This window comes from Triticum urartu, chromosome 5 (genome assembly GCF_003073215.2).
Source record: "Triticum urartu cultivar G1812 chromosome 5, Tu2.1, whole genome shotgun sequence".
NCBI lineage: Eukaryota > Viridiplantae > Streptophyta > Magnoliopsida > Poales > Poaceae > Triticum > Triticum urartu.
The window spans coordinates 648,294,785-648,307,394 of NC_053026.1; the positions used below are offsets into that span (position 1 = coordinate 648,294,785).

At 46.1% G+C, this 12,610-nt stretch overlaps 1 protein-coding gene across 1 annotated transcript; it reads left to right on the forward strand.

The window, feature by feature from the left end:
• The first annotated feature begins 2,514 nt into the window (after positions 1-2,514).
• Positions 2,515-8,274, forward strand: LOC125506460. The gene is made up of 3 exons (XM_048671271.1): positions 2,515-2,906; positions 3,957-4,031; positions 7,991-8,274. Exons 1-3 carry the CDS (start codon positions 2,792-2,794, stop codon positions 8,221-8,223), a joined length of 423 nt encoding a protein of 140 aa, XP_048527228.1. The 5' UTR covers positions 2,515-2,791; the 3' UTR covers positions 8,224-8,274.
• The last annotated feature ends 4,336 nt before the right edge of the window (positions 8,275-12,610 follow it).

Here is a 12,610-nt window from a genome sequence, read left to right on the forward strand (position 1 = left end):
CTTGTTATCCAGCTCGTATTATGATCTACCTTGAAGTATTACTGCCTTTTTGTCAAGGATGTTGTGAGAATTTCACCACCTCTTGAGAATTCTTGATATCAGTGATACTTCACCATCACCATTCTTTTCTTGGTCCCCGTGTTGTTCCTAACAGGAATACCGACAGATGGACTAGTAATTTTAAAAACTTCTAGCAACCTTATTGCTTTGAAGTTAATGGTCAACATTTAATTCTTAGACCATTGGTTATCGAATCGCCATTCTGACATTGTTTATGCTACCTAAGTCCGTATTTCGGGTGCACCGTCAACCAATGTTTAATCGTGTATGTTTTCCTCGAGCACACATCATTATATCATTTGATCTGACAAAAGCTATCTCCTTGTTCACATAATTGTGGAAATCCATCATTTGGAAATCTCGATGAATTATCGCTGAGTTCATCAGCCACCTCCTCATTCTCTCCTTGATATAATAATGAACTCATGATTCGGAACTTGCTTCCATAGTTCATTTATTGAGAATCTTACAATGGCGTCTCGTCAATTTGTGTTGCACCTTTTCTGCTCAGACATCCTAAGTCTAAGGTAACTTGACACCAATCAGATCTGAATCTCGGTCAGATATGATGGTTGGAACATATTTCCAAGAGTTATAACATTTGGTCGTTATATGGCCCAGTAAGGTGATGTCATGCCTAGCACACCTGGCTAGAAGACCTATTGTTATAGTTTCCTTTCTGGCAGGGTTAGCCATTCTTCCATGAGGAAATTGTAAGACTTATACTATAAGTTGTTCCTAATGGACCGTTTGTGTATCCAAAGTTTGACCTTCGCTTGAAGACCATGTCAATGCTATCTCAAAGCTTGTCAGTGGTACTCCGATCTTCAATAAGAACATTGGAAGCGCAATGCTAAATTTTCTTTATCAATTATCCTAACACCGTTGTATGGGTTATGTCATGAAATTCCACTCCCATTACCTAATTGGTTTTCTACTTCAATCCTGTCATGGATATCATGCTCCGTTTGTCCTTGGGAAGGATATACTCCTAAAATATGTGTTTAAACACATTTTCCCTTCCACTGTTCTGTCTAATCTGATAATCGCATTTCCCTTTCCATTGTTTTGTTTAACCTTTCTTGTAATCTGACTTAGTTGAGCAGAGATAATTCCCTGCTTAGTTGAGCACCTCGGTGTACAACTCTGTCAGTAAGACCTTGTTACTATTGTTGATGACATTCCGGTAACCACCGATGGACGAGAACTTTGTCTATTGGTCCGCCTCGTTTCAATGAGCAGGAAATTGGTTCTCTTAGTCCCTCGCCCTTGGTACCGATGTTGTTGTGACATAACCGGCAAACTATCCTCTAACTTGCCTTGCTTACATGATCGTGCAAGATGTCACCGCCCTTCCTACTTTTAACCCACATGGTGGGCCCATAACCCACAGTTCCACATGATCAAAACCTGACTCTCTTGTACAACCCTGTTGCCAAAGATATTCCTCACGCTTGGCTCCGTATGTAAGTCACGGGCCACCTTCCTAGTGGTATATTCTGGTATCAGACACAAGATTCATTCTTCGATGCTTTGAACCCCTTTCACTCTATTTCAGACATCGAACGATTGTCTACCCGCTTGGAACTCCTTATTGTACCTTCTTACTTTGCTCTCGATGTCTTTGATTTGTTCAACTCGAGAGATACTCATCTGTTCATTCATGGGATACCCCCAGACGATTGCCCCTTATAGCATTCTATCATTGTCGAGTTCCTGAAGGAAGGATGTTGACTTCATCATGATGCCCGGAAGCAGAGAAATGAAGACATCAACATAAGGGATCAACTTCTTCTAGAAGAGAAAGCAAGACCGAGAAGACCCGATAGATTCATTACCAAACCTTTCCCCCTTACACTACCTCCTAAATCTCGGGATGAGATTTCTTGTAGTGGAGGAGATTTGTAACACCCCGGTAGTTAAGCTACAATAACCACACACTAATGGTGACGTGTCATCATGATTAACTTTCTAAACCTCACTTTGATCCAAACCGAATTCAAATTCAATTTTAAAACTAAAGTCAAATTATTATTTCTTTAAATGGTAAAACAAAAATGTTCGTCAGGTTGCAAAAATTCACTAACTAATTGTGCTGAATACACCAACATTATTTGAAAATTATTAAATATGCCCTTGACCTATTTTAAACTGGACCAATCTACTCCATTTATCTCATTTAAATTCCATCATAAATTCTAGGGGAATCAAATTGCCCCCAAACTTTTTGTGACAGTGCAAAATATTGCGATGTATTTAAATGGCAAAGCACCATAAGTTTACAAAGTCATTTGGTGGCTTATTTTATTGCAAACAGTGGCGGTTTTAATTGTCAGAAAAGAAAAAAAAAGGCAAACTAGCTACTGTGCTAATGGGCTCTACCTACTATAGTAAACGGCCCAGCCCACTACTAGGGCCTTTCCTTCATCCTCTATAGAGAGGGAGTAGAGGCCATGGCGTGGCTCGCGCACACCCGTCTACGCGCCTGATTAGCTCGTGTCGAGCATCCACAACACCCCGAGAAGGATAAGATCCCCCAGTCGCTGTAGACAAACACTAGCCCGTAAAATTCCCCTCGCTCGTCCTCTCCCTCTCGGTTTTGCTCGCTCCCGAGCCGCCGTTGCCGCGCCATCGTTGCCACCGTGGCCACCGGCCTTCCCTCGTCGCTCGAAGATGTCCGGGGGCTCCGTCGTGGTCGGATCCATTACCACGTCGAAGAGCTCGAGCTAGGATGCCCCGTAGCCTCGCCATCGTCCTCGTCTTCACGCACGGCCGCCGCATCACGCCGTCGTTTGCCACCCCAACGGGCCACCCTGGCGGCCTTGACCATGTCCACGAGCCTCCCCGTGAGCTTCTCTGCCAAATCCCCTACTTTCCCCCCTCGATCTGTGCCCCTACGTGTCGAACGCCACCATGGCCGGAGCTCCACTTCCGCGTACGCGTACGTGCTGTTGCGGCTGCTGCTCCCTGCTCCTGTAGCCTGGTGCTCCTTGCGTTGCCGTTGCTGTTGCTGCTTAACGCTGCTGCTGCTACTCCTTATAAGTTGATGCCGATGCGTGGTTGCTTTTGTCGCTAGATGCTGCCGCGCTTGGTCGTCGATGCCGCCGCCGCTGCCTGCTAGCGCCGTTGCTCGTCGCGGCCTGTACCTGCGGGCTGCACCACCCGCGCCACGCTTGCCGCATCCTGGCCATACCACAGCCATGGCCATGTGCATGTGTGTGTTGGTGCGTGATGCACAGCCACACAGTGCATGTGTGTGTTGTGTGGTGTGTATGCGTGTGTGTTCTGGGTGTGTGAGGCCGCCCCTGTTCTATTAGTTTATGGTTAATTAGTTAGTTAGGATTGCTACTAGCAGATGACATGTGGACCCCATTAATTAGGTTAGCATTTATTTATTCGATTAGGTATAGCCTGTGACATGTAGGATCCACTTCTACTATTCACGTGTAGACCGGTCAAATGTTGACTGGGTCAACCCAGCCCCACTGTCATACACTGTGGCTAGAATAGCACTAGGTGACAAAGGTTTTTCACTGTTTATAATTTGAATTAAATAATTTCAGAAAATGTTTAAATCTTTGAAATGTCATATAAAATAATTCGTAACTCGGATGAAAAAACTTTGTACATGAAAGTTGCTCAGAACGACAAGACAAATCCGAATACGCATTCCGTTCGTCTGCCACAAGTCCCTAGCATAGTGAACATGCAACTTTCCCCCTCGGTCTGTTTGTCCGAAAATGTGAAACACCGGGAACACTTTCCCGGATGTTTCCCCTCTTTGCCGGTGTCACCTAGTACTGCATTAGGTCACCTCTAGCACCATGTATAGCCATGTTATGCTTTGATTGCTCTGTTATTTATTGTGTTCCCCCTCCGTTACTTCTTTCCGGTAGACCCCGAGACCGACGCTGATACCCTTGTGATCGACTACATCGACAACGAACCCTCCTTCTTGCCAGAGCAACCAGGCAAGCCCCCCCCCCTTGATCACCAGATACCGCCTATTCTTCTCTCTACTACTTGCATTAGAGTAGTGTAGCATGTTACTGCTTTTCGTTAATCCTATTCTGGTGCATAGCATGTCCTTGCTACTGCTGTTGTTACCTTACCTGCAATCCTAAATGCTTAGTGTAGGATGCTAGTATTCCATCAGTGGCCCTATATTCTTGTCCGTCTGCCATGTTATACTATCGGGCCGTGATCACTTGGGAGGTGATCATGGGTATATACTTATATACATAATATGTGATACATGTGGTGACTAAAGTCGGGTCGGCTTGTAGAGTACCCGCAAGTGATTCCGATGTTGGGGGCTGAAGGGGCAGGTGGTTCCACCCAGGTAGTGGTGGGCCTGAGTTCCCGACGGCCCCCGACTATTACTTTGTGGCGGAGCGATAGGGCAGTTTGAGACCACCTAGGAGAGAGGTGGGCCTGGCCCTGGTCGGCGTCCGCGGTTATTTCTAAATAACACGCTTAACGAGATCTTGGTATTTGATCTGAGTCTGGCCACTGGCCTATACGCACTAGCCAACTATGCGGCAACAGTTATGGGCACTCGACGTCGTGGTATCAGCCAAAGCCTTCGTGACGTCAGCGACTGAGCGGTGCGCGCCGGGTTGGACCGCGTAATGCAACTTCCTTTGTAATTGAGGTTGCTAGGTCTGCTCTCCGGCCGCCCACGCAACGTGCAGGTGTGCAATGGGCGATGGGCCCAGACCCCTGCGCACATAGGATTTAGACCAGCGTGCTGACCTCTCTGTTGTGCCTAGGTAGGGCTGCGACGTGTTGATCTTCCGAGGCCAGGCATGACCCAGACAAGTGTGTCCAGACAAAGGGGATCGAGCATGTTGGGAAATGTGGTGCACCCCTGCAGGGAAGTTAATCTATTCGAATAGCCGTGATCTTCGGTAACAGGACGACCCAGAGTTGTACCTTGACCTTATAACAACTAGAATCGGATACTTAATAAAATACACCCTTCCAAGTGCCAGATACAACCGGTGATCACTCTCTCACAGGCGACGAGGGGAGGATCATCGGTTAGGATTATGCCATGCTGAAAGATCGTGGATGTCGCCTAGAGGGGGGTGCATAAGCGTTTTAAAATAATTACGGTTTAGGCTTGAACAAATGCGGAATAAACCTAGCGGTTAATTTGTCAAGCACAAAACCTACAACAACTAGGCTCACCTATGTGCACCAACAACTTATGCTAAGCAAGATAAACTACTAGGTGATAGCAAGATATATGACAAGAAACAATATGGCTATCACAAAGTAAAGTGCATAAGTAAAGAGTTCGGGTAAGAGATAACCGAGGCACGCGAAGACGACGATGTATCCCGAAGTTCACACCCTTGTGGATGCTAATCTCCGTTTGGAGCGGTGTGGAGGCACAATGCTCCCCAAGAAGCCACTAGGGCCACCGTAATCTCCTCACGCCCTCGCACAATGCAAGATGCCGTGATTCCACTAAGGGACCCTTAAGGGCGGTCACTGAACCCGTACAAATGGCAACCCTTGGGGGCGGTCACCGAACCCGTACACTTTGGCAACCCTTGGGGGCGGTCACCGGTACCCGTCAAATTGCTCGGGGCGATCTCCACAACCTAATTGGAGACCCCGACGCTTGCCCGGAGCTTTACACCACAATGATTGAGCTCCGAACAACACCAACCGTCTAGGGTGCCAAGGCACCCAAGAGGAACAAGCTCTAGGGTGCCCAAACACCCAAGAGTAATAAGCTTCTCAAACTTCACTTCCACGTATCATCATGGAGAACTCAAACCGATGCACCAAATGCAATGGCAAGGGCACACGGAGTGCCCAAGTCCTTCTCTCTCAAATCCCACCGGAGCAACTAATGCTAGGGAGGAAAATGAGAGGAAGAATAAGAAGGAGAACACCAAGAACTCCAAGATCTAGATCCAAGGGGTTCCCCTCACATAGAGGAGAAAGTGATTGGCGGGAATGTAGATCTAGATCTCCTCTCTCTTTTTCCGCAAAAACTAGCAAGAATCCATGGAGGGATTGAGAGTTAGCAAGCTCAAAGAAGGTCAACAATGGGGGCAAAAACAAGCTCAAGAGATGGGGAACCATTGGGGAAGAAGACCCCCTTAAATAGGTCCCCACGAATCTGCCCGTTATGTACAGAATAACATAGGAGCGGTACAACCTCTATGAGCACCGGTACAACCGGTAACAGGCAATAAGCGGTACAACCGGCCCACAACCGCCCAACAACCGCACCACAACAGAGACCAGTCCGGTGGTAGAGCGGTGCATGACCGGTACAACCTCCGGACCAATTCTGGAGCGGTACAACCGCTCCAAACACCGGTTGTACCGGTCAAGCGGTACAACCTCTCCATGGGGCGGTACAACCTCTCTGCGTAAAACAGGCAATATCAAAACAACCACAACTTTCGCATACGAGCTCCGAATTCAACGAAACCAAGTTTGATGGAAAGCTAATGACAAGGGCTAACACAATCTTGAGAGAAATATCAATAAGAAGCAAATGAGAAAAGGACCATAATAAAATGGTGAGAACCCTTCCTCGGATAAGACCGGTAAAACCTCCAACACCGAAAACATCATAGAAGATGCATGCGAACTCCGTTTTCGATGAACTCAAGCTTGTCATCAAGATGACCATAAGCTCTAAGACTCACAAATGAAACAAAACAAGAACCAAGAAATATGATGCAAGGATGCAATGGTTTGAGCTCTCGACGAATGATACGATCAAGCTACTCCCTAGAGAGCCCCCCTTGGTAGTACGGCAATCGATCCTACAACCCGGTCTCCCAACTACCACTATGAGACCGGTAAAATAGAAAACCTATCAAGGCAAACCTTTGCCTTGCACATAGTCCACTTGAGCTAGATGATGACGATCTTGACTTCCTCAAGTTGGACCACCTTTCTTGATTGTGTTGGCTCGATGAAGACTAGTTGATTGCTCCCCCATACTCCACTATGGGTGAGCCACTCTTTGGCACATCTTCACAATTCCATTGACACCACAATGGACGGCAAGCTTCAAGCTTGATTGCTCCCCCATACTCCATTATGGGTGAGCCACTCTTCGAGTTGCTCCTCCACTTGAACTTGCACACTGCAAACTTGATGATGATCACCACTTGATGTCATCCTCCATGGGTTGTATGAGATCTTCCTCTTGATGCAAGACCATGGAAACATACCTAACCCCACAAAGAACTCTCACGTAGACCATGGGTTAGTACACAAAGCGTAATGGACAATGCTTACCATACCATGGGATCACTTGATCCCTCTCGGTACTTCTTCTACGCTTTGTGAGTTGATCAACTTGATTCACTCTTGACTTAGTCTTGATCAACATTGAATCTTTCCAACTCTCATTTGGATGATGTCTTGAAGGTAACCATGAATGATCACACAATCTTCTTCTTTAAGACATGCTTGCAATAAGCTCAACTCACACATGACCAATCTTTGGATAATTCCTTGAAAAAGCACTTTCCATCTCATAAACTCCTTGAAACCAACACATGGACTTCAAGACAATCCTATGGACAAATGCTTCAAATATAATTCAAGGCAACCGTTAGTCCATAGAGATTGTCATCAATTACCAAAACCACACATGGGGGCACCGCATGTCCTTTCAATACATGCGATGTTACTTGGTGAACTTACCATCTACTCTCTTTTTCTGTTGCAAGATGGAGGTTACCAGAAGCGTAGTCTTCGATAGGACTAGCTATCCCCCTCTTATTCCGGCATTCTGCAGTTCAGTCCACATATGTTACCCCTTTTCCATTTGATACCAATGCATACATATGTAGTGTAGCTCCTTACTTGCGAGTACTTTGGATGAGTACTCACGGTTGCTTTGATCCCCCTTTTCCCCCTTCCTATACCCGATTGCTGTGACCAGACTTGGAGTCCAGGAGCCAGACGCCACTGTCGATGATGACTGCTACTACTCGGGAGGTGCCTACTACTACGTTCAGGCCGCTGACAACGACCAGTAGTAGATTAGGAGGATCCCAGGCAGGAGGCCTGCGCCTCTTTCGATCTGTATCCCAGTTTGTGCTAGCCTTCTTAAGGCAAACTTGTTTAACTTATATCTGTACTCAGATATTGTTGCTTCCGCTGACTCGTCTATGATCGAGCTCTTGTATTTGAGCCCTCGAGGCCCCTGGCTTGTAATATGATGCTTGTATGACTTATTTTTATTTGTAGAGTTGTGTTGTGATATCTTCCCGTGAGTCCCTGATCTTGATCGTACACGTTTGCGTGTCTGATTGTGTATGATTGAATCGGGGGCGTCATATTACTCCGACTTGTGCCTTGAACTGCATGGTTTGCAGCCAATGTCTATTACTCTTTTCAATTTTATACACAATTGTCTTAGCGTATCATTGCACCTTACAAGGTTTAAAAGAGAGGAGTGATGTTCCTTTGATATTGACCTGTAATCTAGTTCCGTGCTGGACTTGCCCACACAACGTTACAATTGCCTATTTGTCTAATGTCAGTTGTTTTGTGATATGAATGATGTCATACTATGCCCACTGGTTGTAGTTAACATGGGCCTCCTACGGGCCTTAGAAACAATGGGCCTTCTACGTGGCGTAGAAACAATGGGCCTTATATGGGTCGTAGACACAATGGGCCTTCTATGGGCCGTATCATCAATGGGCCTTCTACGGGCCGTATGATCGGTTGGCCAAACATGGGCCAATAACAGACCACATTATGGCCGTAAAATGGGCTAGAGTTGAAATCGTTCATGGGCCGACCATAACGGGCTGTATTTTGATGACGCTATGAAAACGACCCAACGTATTAATGGGCCACAAACGGGCCGACTGTAACCACGGGCTGAATTTGGCCCACAAGCAGAAAATGACAGTAACGGGCCGTAAGTAAACGAATGTGGAAATGAGCCCAAGAATAAATGGGCCCCGAGAAGGCCGAAAGATAACATGGGCTAGAAACGGCCCAACGGAATAATGGACCGTTAATGGGCATAAAGTGATACACTGCTCATTACGGGCCAGTTTCACCAAGTGCCGTTAATGGGTATAAAGTGATACAATGTTCATTACGGGCCAGTTTTACCATGGGCCATTAATGGGCCGAGAGTAATAAGGGCCTCATATGGGCCGAAAGACATCATGGACCATACATGGGCTCGAAGTTAAAACGGGATGGAATTATATTGGACGGCCCAGATGACGCTACTGGGCCTAATTCAGATAGGCCGTAAACGGGCCCTGGGTTAGCGGGCTATAAATGGGCTATATGCGAACATGCCATTAACAAGCTTGTCATGGGCCGGCCCGCCACCTTTTGACCAAGTCAAACGGGTCGGCCTTTTCACAGGAATGGGCCTTTGTTGGGCCGTGCCACGTGTCGACGTATCATAGGCGCTTTCGGTCCAATAAGTGGATGACATCTGTCCCAACGGTGAGCCGACACGTGTTTCCTCCAGCCAATGATGATTTCACACATGGAAAATCCCCATTGGTCGGGGCTGTTAACGAGTTATCGGATCCAAAACCGGACCCGATAGCTTAACAGCATTCCGTTACGGTGGATGCCACGTGTCGGTCACCCTTGATGAAAGCACTTCTATGACACGCGATTTATCGTCATGGAAGTGGACACTTCCATGATGATAATTTTGGTAATGTCATGGAACACTTCTACGACAGCACATGTATGACTATCTTGATTCTGTCATAAATTTGTTATGGATGTACATGCATGACAGAAAACGTGACCTACTGTGACAAACACGTATCATCACGGAAGTGTAATTTTTTTTGTAGTGTAAGTCTGTCCGAATCATGTTAGCAATTGCCACATTTTATGAAATCTGGAAAAGGGATGTCAAAATTGCATTCCTTAATGGATTTCTTAAAGAAGAGTTGTATATGATGCAAGAAGAAGGTTTTGTTAATCCTAAAGGTGCTAACAAAGTGTGCAAGCTCCAGCGATCCATCTATGGACTGGTGTAAGCATCTCGGAGTTGGAATATATACTTTGATAAAGTGATCAAAGCATATGGTTTTATACAGACTTGCAGTGAAGCATGTATTTACAAGAAAGTGAGTGGGAGCACTACAGCATTTCTGACAAGTATATGTGAATGACATATTGTTGATCGGAAATAATGTAGAATTTTCTGGAAAGCATAAAGGAGTGTTTGAAAAGAGTTTTTCAAAGAAAGACCTCGATGAAGATACTTACATATTGAGCATCAAGATCTATAGAGATAGATCAAGACGCTTGATATATTTTCAATGAGTACATACCTTGACAAGATTTTGAAGTAGTTCAAAACAGAAAAGCCAAAGAAGGAGTTCTTGCTTGTGTTACAAGGTGTGAAGTTGAGTAAAGACTCAAAACCCGACTACGGCAGAAAATAGAAAGAGAATGAAAAGTCATTCCCTATGCCTCAGTCATAGGTTCTATAAACTATGCTATGTTGTGTACCAGACCTATTATGTACCCCACCATAAGTTTGACAAGAGGGTACAATAGTGATCCAGGAGTGGATCACTGGACAACGGTAAAAAATATCCTTAGTGGAATAAGGAAATGTTTCTCGGTTATGGAGGTAACAAAGAGTTCATCATAAAAAGTTACGTCGATTCAAGCTTTGACACCGATTTGGATGACTCTAAGTCTCGATCTAGATACATATTGAAAGTGGGAGCAATTAGCTAGAGTAGCTCTATGCAAAGCATTGTAGACATAGAAAAAATGCAAAATACATACGGCTCTGAATGTGGCAGACCCGTTGACTAAATTTCTCTCACAAGCAAAACATGATCACTCTTTGGGTGTTAATCACATAGCGATGTGAACTAGAATATTGACTCTAGTAAACCCTTTGGGTGTTAGTCATATGGAGATGTGAACTAATCACATAAAGATGTGAACTATTGGTGTTAAATCACATGACAATGTGAACTAGATTATTGACTCTAGTGCAAGTGGGATACTGAAGGAAATATGCCCTAGAGGCAATAATAAAGTTGTTATTTATATTTCCTTATATCATGATAAATGTTTATTATTCATGCTAGAATTGTATTAACCGGAAACTTAGTACATGTGTGAATATATAGACAAACAGAGTGTCACTAGTTTGCCTCTACTTGACTAGCTCATTGAATCAATGATGGTTATGTTTCCTAACCATAGACATGAGTTGTCATTTGATTAACGGGATCACATCATTAGAGAATGATGTGATTGACAAGACCCATCCATTAGCCTAGCACAATGATCGTTTAGTTTGTTGCTATTGCTTTCTCCATAACTTATACATGTTCCTATGACTATGAGATCATGCAACTTCTGAATACTGGAGGAACACTTTGTGTTCTACCAAACGTCACAACATAACTGGGTGATTATAAAGGTGCTCTACAGGTGTCTCCGATGGTGTTTGTTGAGTTGGCATAGATCGAGATTAGGATTTGTCACTCTGATTGTCGGAGAGGTATCTCTGGGCCCTCTCGGTAATGTACATCACTATAAGCCTTGCAAGCAATATAGCTAATGAGTTAGTTACGGGATGTAGAATTACGGAATGAGTAAAGAGACTTGTCGGTAATGAGATTGAACTAGGTATTGAGACACCGACGATCGAATCTTGGGCAAGTAACATACCGATGACAAAGTGCCGGGGGACTAATCCACGAACACCTATGGGACTGGCGGACCGAGTCCCTTTTGGTTCGGCAGGGGCGAGGGTCGCACGAAGAGCGGATCGAGGCGAAGCACACGAGCAGTTTACCTAGGTTCGGGCCGCACGGATGCGTAAAACCCTACTCCTGCTTTGTGGTTTGTATTGAGTTCTTACTCGGGAGCGCGGAGTGCTACAGTACCCCCCAGCCGCTAACGAGACTGAGCATGAATGTTCTCTTCCTCCCCCCTCCACGTTGCGCACGGGCCTCCTTTTATATGCTCAAGGGGTCACCGACAGGTGGCAACGGAGACAAAGGGTAAAAATGGAAAGGTGCTGCGGTAGGTACAGCTACCTGCTACAGTGTATCATACCTAACCCTGACGGCAGGGGACAAGGGCATTAAATGCCCGTCTGCGTCGCCTAAACAGTGCAAAAGGGACCGTCAGGGACGCCACCGCTCGCCACGATGGCAATCTTGTCAGCGCCGCTCGCCACCGTGCACCGCTGGCTGCTCAGCCTCCCGCCACGTACGCCTGGAAGGGTCCCAGAGCGACACGTTGGTGGATGTGCTGGAGCGCGGGCACAGAGTGGTGGCTTGCCGCGGCAAGCGCCTTGCCGCGGTCGTTGTCTTGTCGCGTCCGGGAACTTGTCGCTCACCGGGCCTTGCCGGGACGCGTGGCGCGTCGCGGCAAGTTCCTTGAGGTGCCTTGGTTGGCCTTCCCGGCAAGCTCCTCTTGCCGGGGTCTTGAGATGCCTTGGTTGGCCTTCCCGGCAAGCTCCTCTTGCCAGGGTCTTGAGATGCCTTGGTTTGGATACTTTGTCCTTGAATGGCTCCAAAGTAACCAC